Consider the following 27,084-nt stretch of genomic DNA (forward strand, 5'->3'; position numbering starts at 1 on the left):
TCTTGTATCATTTGTTTTAATTGTGCTTGGTGTTTGAATTTGAAGAAGTGGTACACTCCCGTGGGTTAAGGAAGGGGTTTATTGTGGAAGGTCTTCCTCCAGCCTGCGTGTCCAGCAGTGTGACTTCTCTTCCCCGAGGCAGTCACGGTTTCTGTGTGTCTCTCCAGAGATGATCTAAACACACACAAGCAGATATGTATAGAGAGTATTTTAAGACGTGTTTGCACACTATCTGGAAAATCATGTTTTGCACGTCGCTCTTTTTCATTTAACAGTCTATCTTGGCAATCTACATTAGTATACAAAGAGCTTCCTTAGTCTTTAATTATGGCTGGGTAATACTCCCTTCTGTGGATGTACTGTCATTTTTAAAAAATGAAATATAATTTACATGGAACAAACTGCACAAATCTTCAGTGGACAGTGCAATGCATGTTTGCATATGTATATACCCAGGTGACTGCCACCCAAACAGAGTACTTTCCATTACCCCAAAAGTTCCCTTGTGCCGCTTCCCAGTCTAAAGCCCTGACTAGAAGTTCTCATTATTCTGACTTCTAGCTTCTCAACCTCACTTCAGGTTCCTTATCTTTAAAATGGGCGCAATGTTGGAACTGACTCACTTGCCCGGCATAGTAATTGTCCAACAAAGGATGGATGTCAGGTTTATTTAAGTCCCTGGTCGGTATTCATTCTTCTACCTCTGCCTGGGCTCTCCAGTTACCTTCAGACTCTCTCTCTCTCTCTCTCTCTCTCACACACACACACACACACACACTCACTCACTCACTCACTCACTCACTCCTACACCCTCCTCCTCACTCACACATCGTCTAGCCATGGGGATAGACCAAGAGGGTCATTGTGCAAAGGCCAGGCTGTGTGAATGGCTCCATTGTTCCAGGGCTGAGTGCCCAGAGCCAGCCTGTATGGCACTGACCAGGGCTGGGCTGTCCAGTGGGAGGTGCCCATGGGCCCCTGACCAAGGGCTGACCACACCTGGCAGGACACCCACTTCCCCTCCTTTCCCAGAGGGAGGAGGGAAAGAGCCTTGGTTTGATCCAGGCCTGGGTCGGGGGGAGCCCAGAGGATGCCTCCCATTCTCTACTTGGCCTCCTGACTGGAATGCCAGGGCCTGGGGCACCTGCTGACGTACACGGTGACCTTGGCTCTGAGAGGCTGGGGGCAGATGAGGAATGGGGATAAGGTGAGAAAAGGGAAGTGGGCATTGAATGCTTGCTTATTCCTTTTCCCCTTCTGGTGTGCATGAACGTGGGGATCCTGAGGGTCTGGGGGATGAACTGGCCTGTAGGGAACCACCTAGAAGCAGGCCTCCGCTGCCAGGTGGCTCACACCCCAGAAACTGGTCCAGGACTTAGGACTGTGTTTGCCTTTGGGCCGGACTCCCCAGTGTGGGACTTCTGTGTGCTGGCATACAAGATGAGTCTGTCCACTTACCTGCGGAGCTTCTCCCGGATTCCTCAGAAGTGATGGTCTTGGCACCTATCTCTTGACCTTATGCCCTTTAATGCTGCCTGTGAGATCTGATGCAGGGCCCACTCTTTCCCTACTCCTCACCATCTGCCAGCAGGGAATGTACCAGAAGGGCTTCCTACTTTCTCAGCAGCAGCCAGGCCTGGGGAGGGGGTTTGCCTTGGGGGCCAACATGAGGTGAGCCCCCATGAGCAAGAGGTAATGAGGGGTGCAGAATGAGGGCAGGTGAGGGGTATGGGGTCAGGAGGCAGAACAAGGAGGGGCTGGCCTGGAGGCAAGTGAGGGGATGGGGGGAACCTAGAGGGTGGGGGCAAGGGTTTACCAGACAAGGATCCAGACTTCCTAGGGGCTTGATTTCCTCCTGCCTCAGGTAAGTCCCCAGACTGGAATTCCTGGCTGCTCTGGGAAGCCCATGTCCCTAGAGTCTGGGCCAGATTCCTGGTGGCCTCCCAAAGTCCCAGCACACACCATTAGTTGCTCTTCCTTCCTATCCCTGCCAGCTTGGGCACCTGCCTCACAGAGCTTAGGTCTCGACCTGTGCCTTGCCAGTTCTCCGCTGGACCATGCGCCCGGTCTGAACCGTCCGATCCAGGGGCTGAGGCTACTGTGGGCAGGAGCAGGGGAGGGAGCCCAGCCCTCCCAGGATCCTGTCTCTGGGCCAGCCTCCCTTGCCATGGAAATACTCCAACAGAGGCCTGGGAATTACCCAGGATGTGAGTTTTAATTGCAGCCCATGATCCTGTTCTATCCGTCCCCAACTCTCACCACCTTTCCCAGTCCCAGGGCCTGTGAGATATTCCCTGTACCCTATTTTTAGATCAGACACAGACTCCTTAGGCCTTGTTTACCTTTGGTCAGTCTGTCCATCTCCTCATAGCTCTGTGGCTGGGTGTCTCCGGTGGGGTACCCGGTGGGGCCTGGGGTGAGGGGAACCTGAGGCGGAAGTTTCCAGATGAACACAGGCCCTGTGGCCATGTCTCTGCTTCCCCAGCAGGCAGGCTCTGGGAAGCACTGGCGCAAGCTGGATTCTAATAGCGCCACCTGATTCTCCTCAGCCTGGGCCTCCAAGGGTGAGTGTGGCAATGGCCAGCAGAGTGGCTTAGGGAAGGTCAACATCTATGCGGGACCTCTTCTTCAGAAGGCAGCTGGAGCAGGCTCCTCCCTCAGCAGGAAGTGGACATCTGGCCTTCTCTGACTTCACCTTCCTCCCCGGAAACTTTGGGGGACTTGGATGAGACTGGCCTTGGCAAGACCAGTGCTGGACCATGTGATGCCAGAGGAAGGATGACGGAGCCTGGGGGATTGGCTGAGGACCAACACGGACCACTCCTGCTTCCCAACCACCAGGCCCAGAAGGGCAAGAGCCCTGGGCTGGCCAGGGTGGTCTGGGCAGCAGGTATTTTGTGGCTTGGCTACTTACCAGAAGGAAATCACTTAGTTTCCCTGTTTCCTCCCCTCCACCAAGATTTGTTGACATCCTCTAATTTACTGGGGGCATTTTGTTCTATAACTGGAGAATGAGAGGGACTGTCTGTTGGGAGTGGCTCCAAGAAGAGAAGGAGTAAGGAGGGAGCGGTGTCCTCCTCTCTGGCCCCTTGGCCTGCCTTCGAGGCCAGTGGTTAGATGGCGCAGTCATCAGCAGGACAGTCTCTTTGTCGAGAGGTTCTGGGGCCTGCACAGTTGTGCTTCCTGGCCCTGGGGACCTCGGACCCCTGTGTTAAGTTGCTGCCCTCCTCGCCTCTGGCCACCCAAGGTCTGGGGCTCTGGAGGCATCAGGAGTCACCCCTTTGCCTGGACATTAGCTTCCCCACCAGGGTTCTCATCCGGGAGGTAGGACAACACCTCGTGGCATTTGGCAAGTTCTAGAGCAAGAGCAGACAAACTCGACAGATGGCCAGCGCATAGGCTGGTCTGGGAGCAACACTCTACTCCTCTGAGGGATTCACAGAAACCCCGGAAGGTGGGCCACTGGGGTGACTTCTCGAGGGGCTTCGGCTGAGGACTTGATTGGGCAAGAAAGGGCAAGAACAGGAATTTTGAATTTTTGCCAAAATGATGTGGTTTTCTGAATCCAGGACCCGGCAAGGCCTGGCGACCTCTGCGCTCAGGGATGCGCGGGGGTCTTATGAGGAAAAACTGGGATCACATATATCTGAGTGACCAGTCCAGTGCCTGGCCCACGGTAAGACCCTCAAATATTTGTTTTATTTCAACCCCCAAAAAGCTCAGGTCCCTTGATTTATCCAGAAGAGGAATTCATCCAGAGCAGGGTAGAAGTAGGGGATAAGAGGTATATAAGAGATGTATTCTTTGAAAAGTAGGAGACCCAACTGAAGGCTCAACTCACTTCCTGTGTGGCCATAGGAAGTGAAGGTAAGTCACTTAACTTCTCTGGGTCTCAGTTTGCTCATCTGTGAAATGAGGGAGTTGGGTGAGCTTGCCTCCGAGGGCTCCTCCACTCTCTCCCGAATGGCCCTCCTCAGCAGCAGGCCCTCCATTTCATCTGTGGGGAAACTGAGGCTCCAGAGGACAGGTCCACTGGGCCTGCCCGCCTCTACCCAGATTTTCTGGTCAGAACTCTCTGTATGGGAGCCGCGGGCTCTCAAGCCTGCAGTCTGGGAAGAGCCAGGAGCCATCCTCCCGGGGTTTGCTGCCTTGTCAGCGTCACCGGTGAGACAGGGGAAATTGAGGACCACGGCGGCACATCTTAAATCAAAGCCTGGGCCATCAATCTCCCAGAACAGACTGAAATCACAAGGTGGGTGGCACAGAATGCCCCCGGATGGACCGGCAAGAGATATTAAAAAACTGAAATCTTGAGCCCCCAAATCCCTTAACCAATTTCCAGACACCCAGGGGCCTGCATGCTGAGGAGAGGAAAGAGCATGCTTGATATTAGAATTCTCCAGGAGGGCCTGGGGGCTCTATTTCAGGAAAACCCCTCTGGGGACCTGGGGGCTTCTGAAGGCCCTCTCCTCCTGCTCTTCCCTGCAGGCACCCGCACTAGCTGGGCTGGCTGACTGTGGCCTGGCAGAGGGGTGAGTGTGCGCGGCCAGATGGCTCGCTCCGGGGTTGGCTCCATTGCTCAGCAGCTCTGCAAACCTAGGCAAGCTGCTTAAACTCTTTGGCCCTCAATTTCCTCATCTGTAAAGTGGGAATGGGAACACCTCCTTCCTAGGGTTGTTTTGAAGGTTAAACAAAATAATCCACACAAAGCAAACAGCACAGCGCGCCTGGCACGAGGTAAGACCTCAAACATTAGCCACTAATATTAACCTTTCTATTATCACACAGATAAGCCCAGTCTGGCTACTGCTGCTTCTCACAGGCTCTCCTGCTCTTTTGCCTTTTTATACCCTATCCATCCCTCAAGCCTCAGTTTAACTGCTGCCTCCTCCAGGAAGCCCTCCCTGAACAACTCCCCAAGACTTCATCTTCCTCTGACTTCCAAGGCTACCTATTGTGCACTTGATCACATTGGCCACGAAGGTTCTTTCCCACTTCACTGTCTGGGATCCCAATTCCCCAAGCAAAGGTCTCTGCTTTTGTTTTCTGCCTCTTCTCCCCCCCACCGCCCCCCCAGCATGTCACTTGCCACAGTACGGTGTGCACAGTAGGTGCACATGAAACACGCATGCTTGTTATTAATTGGGAGATTTCAGGAAACTGGAAACAGAATCTTGGTGTTCCTGAGACCAGGACCTATGTCTATTTTTAGAGTTTAAATATTCTTTAAAAAAAAAAATTCCAAATTCCACTCTGTCTTTACATTACAACCACACCAATCTTTTCATGTCAGCCAGATGTACATTTCCCTCCTTTCCACCTGAAATACACCAGAATTTGAAAAATGAGGCGCTGGATCTGAGAGTGTGAGATAGAGAAGGTGTTCTCTAAACCCTGACTATTCTTGTCAGGCCGAAGTCTCAGGGAGGGATTAGCTCTGGGTGAAAGTGCAGGTTCTGATGGCTCAGCTCTGCGCTGTTAGAAGCTGGTTTTCTACGGAGGGACAAATGGAATTTTGAAACACGAAGTCCTTGCTTCTGGAAGGTCAGCACTCTTGTGAGCCATCCCAGAGCACTGCCACTCTGTGGGGGGCTGGCTGGGCAACGGATCTAGTCACCTTGAAATCGGGTTGGAGGACCAGAACTGCCATCCTCCTGGCTGCGGTGGGTGGAGGGCAGGTGGGGCAGAGGCAGGGCAGGAAAACACACCAGAGGTGATCGGGGATCACACTGGGTCACACCCCGGCTTGATGGGGATCCGCTGCCAGACTCGAGGTGGGTGGGCTGGGGGGGTGGATTTACAATTAAGAATTTGCAATTGTGACCAAGACAAATGACCCTTGGTCTGGTGGGATCCTGGGGGCGGGGGCCTTCCTACCATCTGGTTCTAGGTGGAGAGAGTTTCTTGATGGTCTGAGTCCTGGGTGCCCCAGAGAAGTACAGGGCCCCCATGATCCCCTGGGTGGGTGAGTGAGTGACGGCTACCCTGAACACCCACCAGCCGGTAACAGTAACAACACGGTGCAACTATTAAGCACTCGCCATGTGCCACACACTGTGCTGAGTGCTTACATGCATCTTACCATCTGGCCCCAGGAGGTGAGGACCAGGATCTCCATCATCCGGACCACGATCTCCATTATCCCGACCAGGAAACAGGTGCCAAGGCTTTCCCAGGCTGCCTGGAGTTTTCAAACCCTCCGTGGCTCTGGGGCGAGTCTGGGAGTGATGGAGAGGCTACAGCTGGAAATCCGAGATTCAGATATGGGTGCAGATGGAAGCTGACTGCCTTTCCCGGCCTGAGAAGATAATTGTTTGGTCGGAGCTGAGGAGCAGCACGGGGTCCGGCGGTACAACCACCTACCCCTCTGCAAATGAGGAAACAGGCCTCCGTGGGGGCAGAACTGGGATTCTCTGCTCTGCTCTCCAGCCCAGGGGCCGCTGATCACGTGGTACTCGGCCTGCTTTTCCCTTCCACTCGGGAGAGGCCAGGGGTCCGTTTGTCTTGTCACCAATGAGTCCCTGGTGCCAATGTAGGCCTGGCCTTCGGGAGATGTTCAATCAATATTTGTGCAAAGAACGAAGGACTGAGGTGCTCAGCCTGCTGGCTCTGGCTGTGAGAGCAGATCTCCCCTCCGGAAGGGCCGCAGTGGCTGCACATTTCCACCTAGGAGTGCCCGTGGCAGTCTGGTGGGAAGGGGGTGGGACTGGCCTGGAGACTGTCCCCAGCAAATCCACCTAGGGGTGCCCCCACCAAGCCACCCCTAGACCCCGCCCAAGAGGCATAACTGGAGCAGGGCAGATGATTCATTTCCACATCTGCGAGGTAAAGGTGGAGGGTAACGGGCTAGGGGTGTGTATTGGGGGTGTTGGCACCGAAAGGTGGATGGCTCCCGTTCTGGGTTCTGGAGTCCCTCCGTTGTGCTGGCTGGGGACGGGGTAGAGGACATCTGGGCCCGGGGCCAGGTTGGGGCTCCAGCCGGACTTCCTGGGGGGCACTCAGGCCGAAGGCCCTCGGTGAGCGCCCTCGGTGGGAGGGCTGGGAGGGTATGGGAAGAGGTGTCAGTGGGCGGCCCCCGCCCTCGCCAGCCGACCCCCTGAACCCCGGGGTGTGGGTGTGGCTCTCTCCGGGCGGGGGTGGGGGTTGGCTCGGGAGCCGGCCTGCGGAGGGGGCGCCCGGAGCGCTGGAGGCTGGGGCCGCGCGGAGCTGCGCGGGGAGCGGGAGGGCGCGCGCTGGAGGGGTGGGGAAGAGCAGGGGGCGGGCGGCAGCCGAGGGGCGGGCGGCTTCGGGGGGGCGGAGCCCGGACCGCAGCGCCCGCCGCTCGCTCGGCGCTATAGCCGCCGCCGTCGCCGCCGCCGCTCCGCGCTCGGGTCGCAAGGCGGGCGGGCGGGCGCTCGGCGAGAGGCTCCCGCGCCTGCGGCTGCTGCTCTCCTCCCGGCGCCCGGGGCTGCGGCGCGCTGGGTCCCGGCCCCTGGCCCGGCGCCCCTCGGGCCCTCGCACCCCGGTCCCCAGTCCCGCGCCCTGCCCGGGAGAACGCTGTGCTCTGGCCGGGCCGCCCCGGGCTCGCGCCCCCGGGCCATGAAGAGGGGCCCGTGAGGGGCGCGCGGAGGCGGTGGAAGAGGAGGGAGGAGGGAGGCCGAGGAGGAGGGCGCGGAAGGCGGAGGATGCCGCCGCCGATGCCGCCGCCGCCACCCGCCGGCCCCCGGCGAGCCTGACTCCAGACCCGAGGATGGAGCCGGCGCTGGGCGCTGCAGCGGCTCCCGGTGCGCCCCCCACCAGGTATCGGCCGGGCCCGGCGGGCCCCGGGCGGGCGGGAGCGGACCCTCGCCGCAGCAGCGGGAGGGGCGCGGGCGCGGTGGGAGACGCCCCTCCGCTCGAGGACAGTCGCTGCCGGCGGTGCGGGCCGGGGGGGTGGGGCGGGGGTGGAGGCCAGCAGCGCGTTGGGCGCAGGAAGGGCTCCCCGGGGCCGGTGGCGGGTGAGCGCCGCGGCCACCCCAGCCCTCCCCGCCCCCATTCGGTGAGGGCAGCAAACTTGAGACGCGCGGCGGCCCCGAGGCGCCCCGCTCCCGGCGGCTGCGGAGCGCACTCGGGGGCTGCCCGGGGCTCACCGTCCCACAGTCTGCCCGGCTCGGGGCTGCTGAGGCGCCTCGAGACCCTGAGGTCCCACGCCTGCACCAACTTTCCAAACCAGGGCTGCGCCCGGAGGCAGGGGGCTGCCCCTGGCTTCCTGCCCCCGGCCCGGCTCCGAGCCCGCACCAATCACCCAGCGTTGAGCCGGATGGATGGTGCAGAGACCCCTACGCGAAGGCAGAACCACCCTTCTGCTCTTCTCTGGGTTACACCCCGGAGCAGCTCCTCCCAAGCTCCAGGAGCGCAATGCTTGCTTTCACAGTAATAGCCCTAAGTAGCCCTGGCCAGGATGCTAGGGGTTAAAAGGTAAGACCTGAGGATCGTCCTAGGGTGGCACCTTAGCCTGATTTGCCATGCCCCAGGGTGCTCCCTCCCCCATCCCAGACCTGCGGGTTCCCAGGATTAGGTTCCTCACCTCTGGTGCAGGTTTCCTTCCGATGGACTTAAACACTGTTCCTAAGCAGAAGGCTCCTGAGAAGGACAGCCTTGAGCCCTGCATCTTTTGGAGGGCTGGTAGGGCTGGGAGCAGAGGGGACCTAGGATTAGGGGCAGGAGGCAGGCCCCCTGGCTGCGAAAGTAGCTGCTTTGGCAAGGCAAAGGAACTGTATGCATTAATAGGAAAGCTGGTGGGGGCTAAGGGACCAGGTACCCATCTTTGGGGCTTTCTGGATCCCTTACGATGGGGCTGGCTGTCTTAGACAGAGCCCTTACCTGGGCAGGCGATTCCAAGGCTCCAGTCCTCAGCAACTGGGGACACTCACAGGCATCACCATGACCCTGTTTCTTTTTCCAAGTGTTCTCACCGACATGACTCACACATTGGATTCACCAGGGAGGTATCAAGCCGCCAACCTGTTCTCTTCCCCTCCTTCCTGGGTCTTCAGGGAGCAGCTGGGGAAAGGAGGGGGTGGATTTGCTGCCCTTGGGCCTTAGCCCCCTGTGGGAAGCCAGGAGCCTGGCACTGTGAACTTTCATTTCCCTGCTATGTCTCCACTGGGACAGGTGAGCTGCCCTAGGCCAGGCCAGGGTGGGGGCAACGGGGAGGAAGTCTCTGCTAATGATCCTCCCAACCCTGCCGGGGCTTTGAAATCCTGGTCACGCCCCCCCGCCTGGCACATATACTTAACAGCCTCCTCATCTCAAAGCAGAAACACATTTCCCCCCTAAAATCCGAATTTCCCTCTTTGCTAAATATTGCAGTGCTTTTGGCCAGAGGTTTCCTCCTCGGCATTGAAAGTCAAGCTCCTCTTGCAGACAGCTTTCCTCCTCCCTGGCCTCTCAGCTACCTCTGCCACGTTCAGGCCCCAAGTGGGAAGGATGCAGATCCCCCTTACCTCCCTGCCCCCCACCCACAGGGTCTTAGCTCCCGAGGAAGGGTGGTGCTCATGGTGCTGATGTAGGGGTCGTGTTTGCTGGCTGCAGACACAGACAGGTGGACATCTGTGCTCCCCTGAGTCTGCAGAGGGGCCCAGAAGGCTGGTTCTCACTGGGGGGCAGGCTTGTACCCCTCTGGGTTCCCCTTGCCCACGCCCCTGTCTCCTTCCCTTTGCCCATTGTGGCTCTCTCTTTACTTTTCTAACTCACTCTGCATTGGTGCGGGGAGGGAGCATTTGATATTCATAATCTGGTTCAGAGAAGGTCCCGAAGCCCTGAGTCACTGTATGGTTTCCATGGAAACAGACTTGTTCTGAGGACTCGGGTAGTGCAGCAGTGGTGGGGGAGAAGAGAAACATATAGTAAAATCGGGCTCCACAAGTGTGGCAGGAGTTGGGCCAACTCCCTTTGATGGGGGCAGGGAGAGGCTGGGCAAGGCTCTGGGGTCCCTGCAGGAGGGGCTGCCGCTCCCCACACTGGGGTCCCCCCATTGGGAGCTGCTCAGCTTTCCTTGCGGCTCTTGGCAGACTGCTACTTCTCCATGGGCCTCCTGGCTAGGTGTCCAGGCTCATCGCTGTCACCCTATGCCTCACTTTCCTCCTCTGTGAAATGGGGAGGAAAGAGCACCTACCTCTTGGGGGGCTGTGAAAGTCAAATATGTTGATATGAGGAATGCACTCATAATGGAGCCATAGCAAATGTTCAGTAAGTGTCATTATTATTAACTCAGGGGGTTGGAAGGAGCACCGCCTGTGTGGTCTCCTGGGTCCATCCTCTTGGGCAGGTGGTCTTGACATCAGGCAGGGCTGGCCTCTTGCTTTGGAAGAGCCTCCCCCAGCCGCCCCGGCTGGGAACCAGCCATCCATTTCTTCCTCCCACAAAGCATTTATTTAGGTTGCTGAGGGCCTGTCACCGTGCTAGGGAGGCCTGGCTCCTGTTCAAACCCCACCTGTCTAGGAGCCTTGTGGGAACAAATTCTCCAAGTCCAGATGGATGGGCAGCTTTCTGCCTCAGCCTCCTTGGGATCGGGCCAGAGGGAGAGGGACAGGACAGGTCCAGGCTCTGAGGATAGAGAGAAGAGTTTGGGATGGGGCAGCTCTTCCTGATCTTGGTGAGGCCCCTCCTTCCTGATGAAAGTGGGATCAGAAACTCTCCAGAAAGAAAACAGACTCTGCCCTCCCCCACTCCACCCTCCAGGTGAGAACTTCTATTGCTGAAGTGTTCCCAGCACACCCTGCGAGTCTGGACAGCTCGGGGCTCTAGCTGGGGCCCCTAGCAGATGTGTCATTGTCCAGCCAACTGGGAGAGGGGGCCCCCTTACCCCAAAGCACCTGCCCCGGCCGTGTCGGAGCCCTGGCTCGGGGACAGTGGGGGCACTAGGGGTGGCTCAGCCAGTCTCCCTCACCAGCCCTTCTCTGCCTTGCCACTGTCCTCTCCCTGACCTGCAGACAACCCCTGCTCCCCTCCTTTAAGGTGGACTGCAGCTCCGAGCTCCCTCCCTCACGCCCCATCACGACCAGCTCTCCGAGACCCCTCCGGATCTACCAGCCCTTTCTTCTGTTTTACAGATGGGAAAACGGAGATTCTGGTTTGCTCCTGTGACCCGCACCCCAGCTAGCTGCGGCCGCTCCCAGCTCCACCCCAGCCGTGGGGATGCCCTTCCCTCTTCCCTGGCTCTCCGGGTGGCCCCAGGTGCTGCCCAGCCCACACATCCAACCCCCCTCCCCCAAATAGCAGTTTCCTGCCAAGGTTCTTCCCCCGCCAGGTCTCTCTGGACCGCTTTGCTGTCCTCATTGGTGTTCACAACACCTTCCAATTTAATATCCTCTGCAAATTTCATTAACGGACTGTTTACTCCCTCTCTCAGGATCATTAATGAAGATGTCAGATAAGATCTGACCCAGTGCCGGGTCTGGGCAGCCCTGCCCCCACTCCCAGACTCTGTCCTGCAGCCCCTTCCCCCTGGGCTCGCCTCCTCCACTCAGGACCCTTGGGACCTGCCCCCTCCTGCTTTCGGCCCCATGACAAGTGCTTAGGGCCAAGTCTGTTTGAATTAATTTTGTAAGATTACTTGAGGCGCTGTATCAAATGCTTTGCTAAAAATCAAGATATTTTACCCTGCCTGCATTTCCTTCATCTACCGGTCTTGTAATTCTATCAAGAAAGCTATCAAGTTTGTCAGGCGTGATTTGTTCTTTATAAATCCCCACGGCGCCACGTGGGGGCACAGAGTTCCCGCGTTTTCTAAATGTTTAGAGATTCCCTCTTTGTGTTTGCTCCTTGATTAGAGCTGGAAGGCTGGGAGCTGGGAATTGTGGGGAGAGCTCGTCTCCTCCTCTGGGATGGGGGGCGGGGCACAGCTCTTCCCTTCTCTGGGTCTCTGCTGGGGGCGGCGAGTTGTTTCGTGCCCATCAAGTCCGGCCCGCGTGCTGCAGGCCCCAGGCTGGGTAGCGAGGGTGGGGATGGATGGAGGGCCTGCTGCTCTCGCTCAGGGATTCTGCAGGCAGATGAGCAAGACAGACAGACAAGTCTGCAGCCAGCATTCCGAAGGTATCATTAATTGAGTGATTGCCTTGAACCAGGCACTATGCTCAGATCTCATTTAAGCCCCTCCCCGGCCCTGGGAGGTGGTGTGGGCTCCCCTCCCCGGGTACCTGGGGATCAGAGAGAGTAAGGCTGTCCAGGACCCAAGGTCTGGGTTTTGCCTGCTGCTATGGTGCTCCTAACCACTCAAGGCATAAGTATAGGGTCAGGAGAGGTAATTGGGGTGGTTCAGACAGAGGGTTTTAGGAGGTCAGAGGGGGAAGGAGCGGAAGCCTTCAGGGAGAACCTGGGAGAGGTTGAGGACCTCACATACAATGCCCCATAGCCTGAGTCTAGTTCCCCACCCCGCCACTTCTGAGCTGTTGGAGCAAGTCACTTAACTTCTGGGAGCCTCTGTCTGTCACCTGTGTCATGGATCCGGCTGTAGTTCTGACTCCCAAGCTTGGAGAGAGGGTCCAATAAAGTGGGCATGAAAGGTTCATCACATGGGGCTAGGCCTTCAGCGAGCAGCCATCATGTCCTATCGAGGTACCTGTTGATGTGGGGGCAGAGACACTCATCCGATTTCAGATGGATGGCTCCCAGTGGGTGGCTCTCCCTACACGTCTTGTCCAGGAGACAGAAGGGTGACAGGGTGAGCCTCCCCAGCATCCTGGCACAGGGGCATCTGTGCATCCAGCTGTGGGCTAGTGGTAAGTTCTAGGCTTAGGGAGCAGGGAGACCTTATCCTGGTCTTGAGCCCAAACCCTAAACCCCATTCTAGACCATTTCAGGCCAGGTGGGAATAAAGACATTCTTTGGCATCCTCTTGGCTACGTAGGATTTGGACGTTCCTGGGCTTTCTGGCCAAGAAAATACACTTCCCTCTCCTTGCCTAGCCGGAGTGCTTCGGCTGCTGTCTGTCAGGTGTCGTACTGCACCAGCTATGTCCACACCCATGACCTCTTCCAGTCTTTATGATAATCTTCCTTTTTGTCCTTCAGCTGGGGAGGGAGAGCCCCCTGGGAAGTGGTGAGGTGGCACAGACCTGTTTGGGGTGCCAGGGAATCAGGCAGGCAGGGCCTTAGGCAGCCCCCATCCCGCCGGCTGACACCCCGGGGACCTGATCCTTAGAGATGGTCAACTGGTGTTGGGTGAGCCTAGGTCTGGGTCAGGGTGGATGCCCGGGACCCTGGCAGCCATCTTGGCCCTGGCACACCCTGTCCCTGCCCTAGTCTCCAGGTGCAGGGTGATGCTCTTACTCGCGGGCATGGCCTGGGAGCTTATGTATTGTGGTTAGGGCTAGAGCTTGGGGGTCCTTAGAGCTGAGCTCGAATCTGGACCCCACCACAGACCAGCTGCACACACCTAGATCGACCCCCTCATTTGTCCGTGCCTCACCGCTCCTCATCTGTGGAGGATGGCAGTGGTACCCGCGGGTAGCACCCACTTGAGGTGAGCCAGGACCGGGGTCATCTCTGGGTATGGGCTCCCACAGCCCCCTCCATCCTGTGTGAGAGGCTCAGGTGAGCCTCTCCCATGCCCAGCCCTCCTCCCCAGGGGCCAGCTGGGGAGGAGGCTGGAGACTCCAGCGTCTGGGGACAGATGGCCCCCCTGCCAGCCCCTCCAGCAGAAGCTGGGAGGATGGGCCGAAGCCCCGGTATCCAGGGGGTGGAGCCTCGGTACTATTCGGGCTCTGGCTGTGGCTGCTGAGGAGGGGTGGTGGTGGTGGGGGGGACAGGAAACCGGGGCCTTTCCGCCCAGTGTCGGGGCAGAAGGGTCCGCCTACCACAGGCCAGGCTGTGGTAGGACCAGCCTGAGGGAACCGGGCCCTTCTGACTCATCCGTCCTCCTCCTCTGTGAGGCGCCGGGCACACTGGGGCCTTGTGCCAGGTGGTCAGTCACTCTCCCCACTGCTGGGGAAAACTTTCCTCGGGTCGGGCCAGGACCCCGCCAACCCGCTGGGCCCACAGCAGGACCGCGAGGCAGTCTCTGCCACCCCGACAACAAGTGTCTCCAACCACACAGGCTGTTCGAGCTTTGGTGGAGGAGGCTGGGGCATCTGTTTTTACTTCCTTAAACATTTTCAGTCCATTACAGCTGGTCTGTAGGCTTGAGTAGCCCTTGAAAATCACACTCCTGGTTCTTACTTAATGAGCACGTGCTCTGTGCCCAGCACTGTGCTAGGCTCTTGATGTTTCTTGGCTGTCTCACAACCCAAATATTTGGAAGGTTCTGTGACTACCTTTCCCGTTTCACAGATAAGGGCAACTGAGGTCTACAGAAGTTACGTGCCGCGCTCGGGGTCTCGTAGCCATCAAGCCGTAGCAGTGGGGTTCAAACCCAGGCCTGTCCGGCCCCACAGCTGGGATGCCCAAATACCACCCAGTTACACCTGTGGGTAACTTTTCAAGGACGCTTGAGGCACCCAGGGGGTCTCCAATGTCATTATGTGTGGACATCAGAGGGATCTGCTCTGGAGATACCAGAGCTCCTAAGAGGCAGCTGAGTGTCTCTGCTGAGGGTGAAAAGTTGGTGGACAGTCAGTCACTTTCTGGAACCATGACTGTGAGAACTTGCCCCACTCAAGGTGCCTGAAGGAACTATGGGTTCTGCCTATGGGGTCCGTGGGTAGATCCAGGGCCCGGGGACTCTAAAGACTGTATACAACCACCCTGTTTGTGTTGGTGCAGATTCTGGGGAGAAAGTCTGCAGGCCTCCCAGTGTTTCAACTTGTGGGGGCATCACCCCAAAGGGAAGTACTATTACCTCCTATCTCCCCTGGGCTGACCCAGACCACAGAGGCTGATTCTGGACCCCATGGGATCTCCTTCCCTGGCAGGTTGCACTGGCTGAATTATGTGCTGGCATACCGCTCACCTTGAAGGATGTTCTGGAACACAGCCCCATGAAACTTGTCCTCGGGCTTATTAGGTACGAGCTCTTGAGAATGGCAGGCTGTGCTCAGGGCTCTCTCTAGGAGACCCCTCGGGAGAAATCTTTTACTGGATTTAGTACCAGGAATAGCTGGGCATCTCTTGAGCAGTTGGTGTAATTCTCATCTCATGGATCCTATGAAACATGAAATGAAATATTTCCCTTTTCCCGTTGGCCACCAGGTAGCTCTGATCCATCTGGGTAGCCCAGAAGTGTCTTGGCTCTTGTATGCTAATCTGGCTTCTAGTTCTTTCGGACTTTCATACCCTTGTTTTTCACTTACCTCATTTCACGACCTCACCTTTTTTTTTTTTTTAAGGAAGAAAAAAAAAAACCTTGCTGTTTTATATGTTTTAGCTTTAACTAAACAAACATCTCTGGTGGGTTGTTGGCTACTGCTTACCGCAGACCCAGGGATTAAGCACTTCCTTTCTGCAGTCTCTCCCAGAGGCCTGTTTGCCAACTCCTTCCTCCCCATCCTGTTCCCCCTGCCCCTTGTTCCAGTTCCTGGGGCTCCGGGGCCTAGGGCCCCTCCGTACTGGCTCCTGAGGCTGGTTGGAAATCTCATGTTCAGGATCTTTACTCTTTGCCCTCCCTATCTCCTCAGAGTTCCACAAGCTGTTTTTAGGAAGAAAAAGTGGGGAGGGGAGTCATTTCCCCAACTCAGGCTTCCGTTCCTCTCCGAAGCCCCACGTCCCCTGGGAGGTCTCCCTCTTTTTCAGCTCCTGCCCTGTCTTTCTCGGCAGCACCCACTGACTGCTGTCCTTCGCTGCCTGCCTGAGCAGACAGAGCCCAATTGTGGCCGAAAGGTAGTGACTTTGACCCTGGTGCCTTGGAAGTGGGGGAGGGGAGAGCCAGCTGGCAGTGCCCTGGGGGGCAGATTAGGAGGCACAGTGAGTTACCAGTGTGATTTCAGTGCCCCACCCCTCCAGGTCTTGCATGGGGTGGCTTTGCTCTCTCCCAGAAAGTTAATAAACTCAAATGGAACTGAGAGGCTCAGTGTGAGCTGCCTTCCTCCCACCGCGGTCTCCTCGCCCCTCCCACCAGGGCAGCTGGGGTTACCAGATCAGTGGTTGTATATGCATGTATATAAATACTCCCCCCACACGCATCCCCTTTTTAAAAACAAGAAGTAGCAACCTACCCTTGCACATGTGTTTTCTGGCTCTAGCTTTTTTATCTTGGGCGATGGCTCTGCATTCAGTGTATACAAATCTGTGGAGGCTTCCCTGGTACGGGCAGTTGAAAAGAAAATCCTAGGGCAGGGGAGAATACTGCTCGTAAGGGGGTTGAAACCTCTGAGGTGCCCATGGGTGGGCTTTAGGGGGTCCAGGAGCCTTCTGATTGTGTGTAAAGTTGTAGATACAAATGAATCTTTCTGGAAAGAGGGACCATGTCTCTCCAAGGGGCCTGTGGCCCAGAAAAGGCCAAAGCCACAGCTCTGGGTTGGATGGGGTTTTATAGAGTGGAAGCTGAGGCTGGGGGGGAGGCTAACTCAGCAGAGGGCGGAGCCCCTTGGCTCTTAGGCCCCATGGGGGCCGCCGTGGACTGGGCTGAGGGGATGGGGCCCAGCTGCCAGCCCAGCTATCTTGTTGGAGGATGACTGGGGCTTTCCTGCTCCCAAAGGAGCATCCCCCTGCCAGCAGTGAGGGGGGTCCTGACTCTGAAAATGGAGCATGGCGCCTTCCTGGGACCAGAGAACCCCAGTGGTCAGAGCTCGGAGGCCCTTAGAGTAGCTGGATCTATGGAAATATCGAGGCACAGAGGGGCCAGGGGATGAGTCCAAGGTCACCCAGCCAGAGAAAGCAGAGGCCGTTCCTGCCTGTGATACTAAGTTCAGTGTTCCTTCCTCTGGGATGAGGAATGAGACTGGGAGGACAGGCCTTCTGGATGAGGTGAGGCTGCGTGTTGCTGCTTGCCTCTTGGAGTGTGGGTGCACAGAGCAGAGGCCACAGCTCGGGTGGGGGTGTCATCACCACACCTCAAGGCATCCTGCAACATCACCTCCGCTGGCTGAATCCTCACACGAGGCCACAGCTAGAGGCCCCGAATTCCGAACCCAGCCAAGAACGCCCGGCTAAGAGGCTGTACTGCAGGATGTGGCCACTAGAGGGCAGCAGGCAAGCCGCTGCAGGGCTCAGCTGCAGAAAGTTCTCAGGCTGGGAGAGGAGCGGAAGGAAGAAGGGGCAGTGAGCAGAAGCCTGCCAGGCGGAGGTCTGGGCACCGCAGCCAGGAGGAGGGTCTGTCTCACTGTCAGAGTCGGTGAGATCTGTTCTCAGGTGCTTATGCGAGACACAAAGTGGACAAGACATTTAATGATGATAACAGTCATGTACATTTATTGAGTGCTTACTTTATGCCGGGCACTGTGTTAATTAGTCCTCACAATGTTAAATGTGAGTCCTCACAATGTTAAAATGATCCCCATTTTTCAGGTGAGAAAACAGAGGCCCGGAGAGATTCAGAAACCTGGCCATCAGTGGGGCTTTTGCCAGAGCCCATGTCCCAAGCAGGAGGCTGTGTCGTATTCTATGCCTGGCATTGACTAAATGCCTCAAATTCTTTAAATTCTTGTAACCGCTACTATGGTTATACCCATTTTATGGGTCGGGAAACTGAGGCTCAGAGACCGCTAGTGAATCCAGGTCCACACACCTGCTAAGTGATATCCGGGTGGGTGTGGTTCCATGGCTTGAGCCCTGAGGTCTGAATTCCAGTTCTCCAGTGGGGAGGTGTTTTTCACTCCCACCCTGTGCCCTAATCTGAACGTGGCTGACACTGAAATCTGAGCTTTCTGCTGGGAGTTCACCAACTCCCCGGCCTTCCAACACAAGTTACAGATTCTGGGCTCCTCTGTCTAAGGCTTGTCTGGATGTTGACTACCCAGAGATGGAGGAAGGTCATGCCAAAGGCTGCTCAAAGCCCAGGGAGGGGCCGTGGGGCTTGCAGGCTGGCTTGGAGGACAAGGGCATTGAAGAGTTCCTTGCAGTGGCCAGAGCTCCCCTGGGAACAGTGGGACCTGGCCCTGGGGCCTCTGGTTTTCAGGGCAGATGCCTCCAGCATACCAAGGAAGCTTGGCCAGTCCTGAGCCCAGCTCTGCCAGGCTGGCAGGAGAGGGAGGGGGGCATTTCTAGGAGGGTCTGACTTTCTTCATCTTCCTGTTCCCATGCCCTCGCTTTGCCCTCCTGGGAGGCAGGGGGATGGCCTGTGGCTGGGCCTTTGGACACAGTCCCCTCGTGGATGCTCAGACTATACCTTGTGAACCCGAGTCCCACTTTCTTAGGGATTTATACCATCGAGATTCTTCAGTTACTCCTGATTTATTAGCCAAGGCAGCAGTTTTGAATCTTGGCCTTAAAAGTTTCTCTGGGTTGGGGTGGGGAGAGGTGGTAGGGAGAGAAACTTAAATGCTCCCCTGGATGGGTGAATTCTCCTTTTGGTACCAGAATCTTTGAGTTAAGTGAAATCTCTTTCAGCCTTCTGTTTCCCGTCTTGGTGGAGACCAAAGGGGATTAAATGTAGTGGGTCAAGGAGGAGGATTCAAGCATGGCCTCCAGAGCACACTGCCTGGGCTGGAATCCTGGCTGTACCCCTTACTAGGAGTGTGAGCTGGGGAAATTCATCTAACCTTGCAGAGCCTCAGCTTCCTTATCTGTAAAATGGGGATATGACAACATCAACCACACAGGGTTAGTGTGAGGGCGAGAGGTGTTTTTCACTCCACCTTGTACCCTAATCTGTGATCCCCCCTGGGATAAACATCATGAATGCCCAGTAAGTGCTTGCTTCCTTCATGTTCCCCCCGCCCCCATAGTTCCTAGAACAGTGCCTGGATCATGCTCGATATCTGACAGATCTTTATGAATAAGTACAAAGAGAGTCCATCCTAATGATGTGCATTGGGGCGTTGCAACTGTAGACCCTTACTTAAATAACTTAAAAATATTACCTACACTATTATTAATGGTATTCACTACCTGTCTTTAGAGGCATTTGTTTTGGGGCACTTAGGCAGGGTGGGCCTGCATTTTGCAGGAGAATCTAATTTAATGCAGAGAGGCAGTTTTCTCTGGGCACCTCATCGAACCCTTTTGATGAAGTCAGCATTCTCTGTGGCCCTGGGGTGAGGTAGGGGTGGGATGAGGGGTGTGGTCAGGGCTGTGGTTTTCTCTGATCACACTGGAGGTTCCCAAGAGTCTAGACTGTGTCCTTCCCATATTTACTGCCACCTGGTGACATGGTACTCTTCCCTATAGGTACTGAGTGGAGTTTCAGACTTAAAATAGGACTCCTAGGATCCAGAGCCTCAGCTGGCTCACTGTCATCTCAGCTCAAGCTCTGCGCCCCTTCCAGAGGCAACCAGACTGCTTCAGCTCTGTTTCTTCTTCACTAAGCTGATGGTAAAGGGACCAGAGCACTGGCCTAAGAGTCTGACACAGAGGGATTCGAGTCTCTGCTATTCCTTATTTGCTTCTGCACATTTGCTTAGTCTGTGAGCCTCAATTTCTCCATCTAAAAAATGGGAGTGAGAACCCTGCCCTCCCAGAGGAGGCTGTAAGGAATAGCGTGGTGTCTGGAGTTGGCTGAGCCAAGCAGCACAGCGGGTTTGGGAAGTGAGGATCCACGAACCACTCCCCCAAAGGAGTCACGCCAAATAGCGGGATGTGGGAAGAATATTCACAAAGCACAAGTTTATCCCCTCAGCCATGAGCCTTGATCGACAAGACCTTGATCAACAAGGCCGGATAGCAAAGGGAAGGATCTGTAAGTGTTACATTACAGATCGTCTGTACCCTTGTAATACCTGGTCTCTCTCTTGCCGATTTACACACAGGCCTGGGACATTAATTGAATGCATGTTTGAAGGCCAAGTGCATGTAAGCTGGAGGAACAAGGTCAAATCTCCTCAGAGGGAAAGAGCGTGGGCTCTGGGGAACCTGTGAGATGTGCGTTAAACCAAGCATGTGAGCTCAGGCAGGTCACCCCACTCTCTGTGCCTCAGCTTCCTCGCCTGTGAAATGGAGCTAATCCTGGCTTCCACATGAAGCTCCTGTGAGGAATAAATGAGCGAATGAAGGTAAAGGGCTTAGGGAGTACTCGACGGATGCTAACCGAAAAAATGCTACAGTCTTGGTGTTTTAACTTAGAATCCGCGGACAGCATCGAAGTCAGGAACGCTCCCTGGTCCACTTTTGCTTTGAGTTTTAGGTAGCCGTTCTGCTCTCTGGTGTGGTTGGAAGAAGAGCCTCCTGCCCCAGCTGTCCCTCCCGAGCGGGCCTCGGTGTCTGGGCTATCTAGACGGAGCTGCCATTTCCACCTGGAGGTCTGGGGTGAGCCCCCCTGCCTTGTTGACTTCCACCGAACCCCTCTTGGGGAGTCACTGAGAAAGTCAAATTTTGAAGGGTCAGGCTGCTCTGTTGATTTGAAACGCAGAGCCAGTCGGGCCTGTGCTCCGGCCTAGTTTTCTGGAATAACTTTGACTCTCATACCATTCCACAGTTGGCTGCCGAGCACTGTGTCTGGTTGGGTCAGTCTGGTCACCAGAGCTGAACCGAGCTAGGGAGGCCTCAAGGTATTGGTGGCCAGTAGGTTTCTTTGCAACTCCCTTGGATGGCGGGTGTGGGGGATCCTCCCCGGGTGGTTGCCTGTGTGGGGCACCAACTCTTGGTCAGCTGGGGGTGCCGGCTTGCCAGCTCCCTGCCCACTGGGTCCTGGTGTGAGGGACTCGGACTTGCCAGGAAGGGATGCGTAGGGCGTGGGGGAGGTGGGTGGAGGGCTCAGGAGTCAGGGGGCCAGATCCCCTGGGATAAAAGGTGGCCCTGGGATAGCTGGAGCCCTGAATCGGTGATAGATCTGGGAGAGCAACCAGGGCCCTTGTCAGCCGGCCCTGGGGGGGGCAGTCTGTGAGGACACAGGACATAAGAGGGAAGGGGTGGGAAGGGCGATGTTGACACACTGACCTCCCCCCCTCAGAACGCTTCCCCTCCCTCTCTCTCTACAGTCTATTGCTCACAGGGCCTCTGCATAGGCTGGGACTGCCAGCTAGGCCAGGAGACCTGGCAGCTGCGGACTCCCCAGCTCGGAGCAGCCCCTCTTTGGTGAGTGGTGGAGCCCTTCCTGCCTTCACTCTGGGAGCAGCCCCAGCCCTCTGCCAGGGCCCGGGAGCTGAGCCAGCCTCTCTTGGGGGCGACTTCCAGATGCTCAGGCTGGCACCTTGCTCTGGACCTTCTCTGCTCTCCTGCCCCTGCCCCCCTGCCCCGCTCCCACCTTTGCTTTCTCCATTCCTTGAGATGCCCCTTCTGCTCCACCCCCTCATCTTCTCTCCATCCTGCCTGGTTCTCTGGGGCCATTGCTGGGTCATATGTGGCAGATTCTGCTCTGTGGACAGACAGCTGAGAGCTGAACGGTGGAGGCCCTTGAGGACTAGCCAGGGTGGGCCCCTCCCACCCCACCCAGGAGCCAGTTCACTCTGTTGTCAGTGGGGGTCATCTGCCCCACACCTGCCCCTTGCCCCAGTGGCCAGGAGCAAACCTGGAGGGTGCTTGGGGCCTGGGAAAGGATGCTTTTCAGCAGCCCCTGGGTCTTTCTCTGCTCTGGGCCAGTTGACTCTCGTTGACCGTGGGGGTCCCAGAAGTCCTCATCTGGGTAACTGGTCACCTGCACCCCTAAGTTGGGGTGGTGGGCTTGACAAGTTGTCCCCCTCTCCTGGCCCAGTGCACGGATCCTCATGGTGTGCAGGACAGGAGCTCTTTTTCCTCCTGGGGTGGGCAGGGGATGGAGGAAAGATGCCCAGTGGGGAACCCGGTGCCTGCTCGTGGGGGTGGAAGATGCAGGTGGGCCCCAGAGGTGCTGGCAGGGGTGACAGGCAGTGGCAGGAGAATGGCTCGAGGCAGGAACTGCTGGGCCCCTGAGTGTGTGAGCTGGGGAAGTTAGCTTCTTGCACAGTGGGGCCCCACTAAGGAACTCCAGGTTCATGATGGAAGTCCCCTGCAGCATTTGTTAAACTCTGCATGTGGGGAGTCTATTTGTTCCGTCCCCGGAAGCTCCCAGGAGTCCCCAGAGAATGTAAAGTCTAGCTTAGAAGCTGCTCAGTCCTTAGGCGCATGTATGAGCATCGGGCAGGGAATCCGGTAGGTCTGGGGACCCCCTGGAGACCAGCCCGTCCAAGGGAGCAGGCTGGGGCCCCTGGCGGAGTGATGCATCCCGTGGCAGGCTGCTCCCTGAATGCCGCCCACCTTTGCCCACAGACCTCGCATGGTGGAGAAGCAGCCCCATGAAGGTGCCTAGCCATGCAATGTTCCTGGAAGGCCGTCCTCCTCCTTGCCCTGGCCTCCATCGCCATACAGTACACCGCCATCCGCACCTTCACCGCCAAGTCCTTCCACACCTGCCCGGGGCTGGCGGAGGCGGGGCTGGCCGAGCGGCTTTGCGAGGAGGGCCCCACCTTCGCCTACAACCTCTCGCGCAAGACCCACATCCTCATCCTGGCCACCACGCGCAGCGGCTCCTCCTTCGTGGGCCAGCTCTTCAACCAGCACCTGGACGTCTTCTACCTGTTCGAGCCCCTCTACCACGTCCAGAACACGCTCATCCCCCGCTTTACCCAGGGCAAGAGCCCCGCGGACCGGCGGGTCATGCTGGGCGCCAGCCGCGACCTCCTGAGGAGCCTCTATGACTGTGACCTCTACTTCCTGGAGAACTACATCAAGCCGCCGCCCGTCAACCACACCACCGACAGGATCTTCCGCCGCGGGGCCAGCAGGGTGCTGTGCTCCCGCCCCGTGTGCGACCCCCCGGGCTCCCCCGAACTGGTGCTGGAGGAGGGGGACTGCGTGCGCAAGTGCGGCCTGTTGAACTTGACGGTGGCCGCTGAGGCCTGTCGCGAGCGCAGCCACGTGGCCATCAAGACGGTGCGGGTGCCCGAGGTTAACGACCTGCGGGCCCTGGTTGAAGACCCCCGGTTAAACCTCAAGGTCATCCAGCTGGTCCGAGACCCGCGCGGCATCCTGGCCTCCCGCAGCGAGACGTTCCGCGACACCTACCGCCTGTGGCGCCTCTGGTACGGCACCGGGAGGAAGCCCTACAACCTGGATGTGACGCAGCTGACCACGGTGTGCGAGGACTTCTCCAACTCCGTGTCCACCGGCCTCATGCGGCCCCCGTGGCTCAAGGGCAAGTACATGTTGGTGCGCTACGAGGACCTGGCCAGGAACCCCATGAAGAAGACCGAGGAGATCTACGGTTTCCTGGGGATCCCCCTGGACAGCCATGTGGCCCGCTGGATCCAGAACAACACGCGGGGCGACCCCACCTTGGGCAAGCACAAATACGGCACCGTGCGAAACTCGGCGGCCACGGCCGAGAAGTGGCGCTTCCGCCTCTCCTACGACATTGTGGCCTTCGCCCAGAACGCTTGCCAGCGGGTGCTGGCGCAGCTGGGCTACAAGATGGCCACGTCGGAGGAGGAGCTCAAGAACCCCTCCATCAGTCTGGTGGAGGAGCGGGACTTCCGCCCTTTCTCGTGACGAGGGCTCCGTGGGCGGGGGTGAGGGGCACATGGTGTCAGTTTTGATAAAATGGACCGTTTTTAACTGTTGCCTTATTTCCCCCTCCCTCTCCCGCCCGGTCTTTGTGTCCTTCCTGCCCCCCGACCCCCAACAGGCCCCGCCCCCCCTTCCTTCTGCCTCTTTTTGTCCCTGAAATTTGCACTATGTCTTGGACAGGAATCACTGGGGCGGAGGGGGCATGAAGCGGGGTAGAGCCCCCAGCTCATCCCATTCAGACACACGGCTGTTGGGTCTCTGCGTGGATGGTGACAATGTTTACAAGCACCACACTCACACATTCACATACGCACACATGCACACACACGGGCGCCCACGAGGAGAGATACCCCCAAACCATGGAACTTCTGCAGCATTTCCAGTGGCCCAGTGGTCAGGGTATGGTAGTTTTGCACTGTCTTACTTCCACAAGGTAAGAGGTTAAAAACAAAAAGGTCACCTCTCTCTAATTTATGAATGGTGTCTAATCCCTCCCCATCCTGCTTCCTGCCCCCAATGCCCACTGCCCCCCTTGGAGCAGAGAATCTGCCCCCCACTCTCCCCCCCCCCCCACGCCCACCCCCGCCTGCCCTTGCCTGCCGGTGAGCAGGTTTTTACTGTGAGGTGAATGTGGACCTTGTTTATTTTTTCCAGTCTGTGGTGATGCTGTCTGTTTGTCCATCTGAGTCTTGTGGCTGCCCCTGGACCAGTGATGGCTGATAAATCTTAAGGGTTTCTGATTGATCTTGGGGTCCATCTGTGATATTTCTTTGTGCCAAAAAGAAAAAAAAAAAAAGAGTGGATCAGTTTGCTAAATGAACATTGAAATGCTTTATCTGTGTTTTCTGTAAATAAAAGAGTGCAATAATATCTGGGCGTGATGGTAGGACATTCTGAAGGGCCGAGGGCAGGCCTGGGTGGAGCCAAGCGTTTCTGGTTTGGGGGACAAGAGAGAAGGAGGTGGAGGTGGTGATTCAGTGGCCGGTCTCGAGCTTTTAGAACTCATGTCACCCTATCACTGTCAACACTGAGTTCAGTGGTTCATTTGCACTCAGTTGGTGGAGATGAGGCACCTTATAGCCAGGGGTGATGTTCAAAATATTTAACACGCAGTGTGGCTTGCTGACGCAACGTCCAGAGGTCAGGATGAAGTCCCGGTGACCCCTTCCTGTGCCAGGTGTTGCCCCTTTAATTGCTGGGTCTGGGGCCTGGATGGCTCGGGAGGGGGGCCATTCCCGGGGTGGGCTGGCTCAGGGCAGTGGCTGCTGATCAGCTGGCCCGGAAATATTTCAGCATTGTACCCAGGAGTGCGGGTGTACTGGTGTCTACCCTGGCGGGATCCCAGCTGTGCCGTTTCCCTTCCCATCCTTGGCAGTCTAGCAGCTTCCTCCAAGGGCGCAACTTCCCCGGCTGTTTCAAGAAAACAGCTGGTCCCTGGGGTGGAGGTCACAGCTCTGTTGTCCTGGGACAATGAGAGCCCCCGGGATCAAGCAGTCCCAGTGGTCCTGGGCTTCCTGAGGAAACTCACTCCAGGGCTATAGTCTTTGAGTCAGGAGGATATGGATTTAGCAGCCATAGCAGGTAGCTGGGGTAAAAGGAGCTTCGTCAAGACAGGCTATGTTGTTTCCTCCAGACGTGACAGCGTGTGCTGGCTTAAGCCGGCCAGGGCCGATACGGTGGCCCCGGGATTGTGTGCCCAGATATGAGGGGCCCGGGCTCTTTCCATCTTGTTGCTGCTCCATTATCCTGAGGTGTTGCTCTTGCCTGTGTTGTCCAAGATGGCTCACGAGGCAATGGGAAGGGGAAGAACAAGGAAGGAGGGCACAGCTCTGCCATTTGTGAGCAAACCCCCAAAGTTACAGAGGTCACTTCCACTCACGTCTCATTGGCTAGAACCTGGTCAGCAGGGCCGCATGTAACCCCAAGGGAGGCTGGGAAATGTAGTCCGCTATCTGGGTGGCCATGACTTCTGAAGGGGCCCATGAGTCAAAGGCTCATCTCCCCGGGCTTCAGATTTCCTCTCTGCAAAAGGGAGTCAGTGTGAGTTACACCTGCGCGCTTCAAGAAGAGTTTGGAAAAGTCGCTCAGGACTGGCGGGCGGGGCCTGGTGCTCTCAGCCCCTGCTTCACGGTCTCCGCTTCTCCAGCCTGTGGTGAGTGAGCCAACCTATAAATTGGCTTCCTGGCGTCAGTGCTCAGGTGATCGCTCCCTCAGTGCCCCTGGCTAGCTGTTCTAGCACCCGGGGAAGGCCTCCAATGGACGTCACGGCAGGTCGGTTCTTCCCCTGTTACAGTAAATGGTGCTGTGGCACTTGTCTCCCAGGGAGGTCCCTTCTCTTTACTTGCCCACTGCCCTGCCTCGGACTATCCTAGAGCTGGGAGGCTTCTCTCCCTTGGGTGGGTGGCTTCGCGGTGGAACTGGGAGACACTGGAGCTGGCCCCTCAACTGCCATGACAGATGGCGTTAATAACATTGACCGGGGCTTTAGAGGCAAGTCCTGTTGAAGGATCGGATCACTCATTCAAGTATTTCTGACTCTTCTGTGTACAGGCCCTGGGGCTATGGATACTCTTTCAAGAAAGACTGTCTCGTGGGAGGCAAACAGATAAAAAGATGGTTACGGCATTGGTGAAGCACGGTGCCCCCAGGTGTGGGCCACGCAGGCAGGCCTGGGCCCCATACAAACTTGATCCTAGAAACCACAAGGCCACTGTAGTAAGTCACAGGCTTTTCCCCTAGGCCTCCCGGTGTCATTTGATGTATCTTTGGTCTTGGGGGCTTAGAGAAGTCAGGGAGGGCTGCTTTGAGGTGGTGCCAGCTGAAGCCAGTCTTGGAGAGGCGGGCTCTGGCCTTACACGGGGAGTGGGAAGATTGTTTACTGCTGAGTGGGGAGCAGGTGCCAAGGCACGGAGGTGAGAAGGTATGAGGCATTTACAGCAGTGGGGGCTGCAGGCAGGAAGCGGGGGGTAGACCGTGTTCCACATCCTGTTCCCAGCTTCTCAAGCTTGGAAAGTCCATTTTACTAGTTCACCCAGGGCAGTTCCGTCTTCAAGGGATTTATTTATGATGATCAGCTACACATGACAGAGGGTTTGTCTGCTTCCAGGACCAAACTCCTAGACTCCAAGACTCCTGTCCTTTCGGAGGTCCTGCGTGTCTGGCTCTCCCACTCCCAGCTTCACCCACACCAGGCTCTTCTTCACTCTGCACTCTCTCGTCTTCCCCTTTCTTTCAATTCCTCGAACACACTGAGGTAGATTGTTATGGTTATAGCCCCTAATTTGTTCACACCCGACTCTGGGCTTAGCCCCGTGCCTTGCTTTGGCCAATGTGACAACAGCAAGTGTGGTGGGTATGGAGACACGAAACGGACCTTTGGAGGCTATCGTTTTTGGCTTGCCTGGTGGGAGCCTTTCGCTGCATGTGAAGGAAGCCCAGCATAGCTTGCTGGGGAATGCAGACCATAAAGTGAAGAACTGAAGCTCCCCAGGCAAGGTCAGTCAGTTCTTCCCTGACTTGGCAACTGACTCAGACGCACAAGTGAGTCCTAGCCAAGATCAGCAGCAATGTGACCTGA

General features: G+C 56.9%; 1 protein-coding gene and 1 long non-coding RNA gene across 5 annotated transcripts; one reads left to right on the top strand and one right to left on the bottom strand.

Annotated features, from left to right (window-relative positions):
• On the bottom strand, nt 1–9,961 carry LOC118539292 (uncharacterized). Its single transcript, XR_004919098.2, has 4 exons — nt 8,842–9,961; nt 8,546–8,640; nt 6,083–6,298; nt 1–174 (listed from the first exon to the last, which is right to left on the bottom strand). It is a non-coding gene; the product is annotated as an uncharacterized LOC118539292 (long non-coding RNA).
• On the top strand, nt 7,377–24,377 carry CHST1 (carbohydrate sulfotransferase 1). 4 transcript variants are annotated; one of them, XM_078058126.1, is made up of 4 exons: nt 7,377–7,779; nt 20,112–20,294; nt 20,966–21,062; nt 22,212–24,377. In XM_078058126.1, exon 4 carries the CDS (start codon nt 22,254–22,256, stop codon nt 23,487–23,489), a length of 1,236 nt encoding a protein of 411 aa, XP_077914252.1. In that variant the 5' UTR covers nt 7,377–7,779; nt 20,112–20,294; nt 20,966–21,062; nt 22,212–22,253; the 3' UTR covers nt 23,490–24,377. The 4 variants fall into 4 exon arrangements, with proteins under 4 accessions (XP_077914252.1, XP_035953618.1, XP_035953617.1 ...); XM_036097725.2 differs by having other exon boundaries at nt 20,167–20,294; XM_036097724.2 differs by having other exon boundaries at nt 20,173–20,294.
• The last annotated feature ends 2,707 nt before the right edge of the window (nt 24,378–27,084 follow it).

Source organism: Halichoerus grypus, chromosome 11, assembly GCF_964656455.1.
Source record: "Halichoerus grypus chromosome 11, mHalGry1.hap1.1, whole genome shotgun sequence".
Taxonomy (NCBI): Eukaryota; Metazoa; Chordata; class Mammalia; order Carnivora; family Phocidae; genus Halichoerus; species Halichoerus grypus.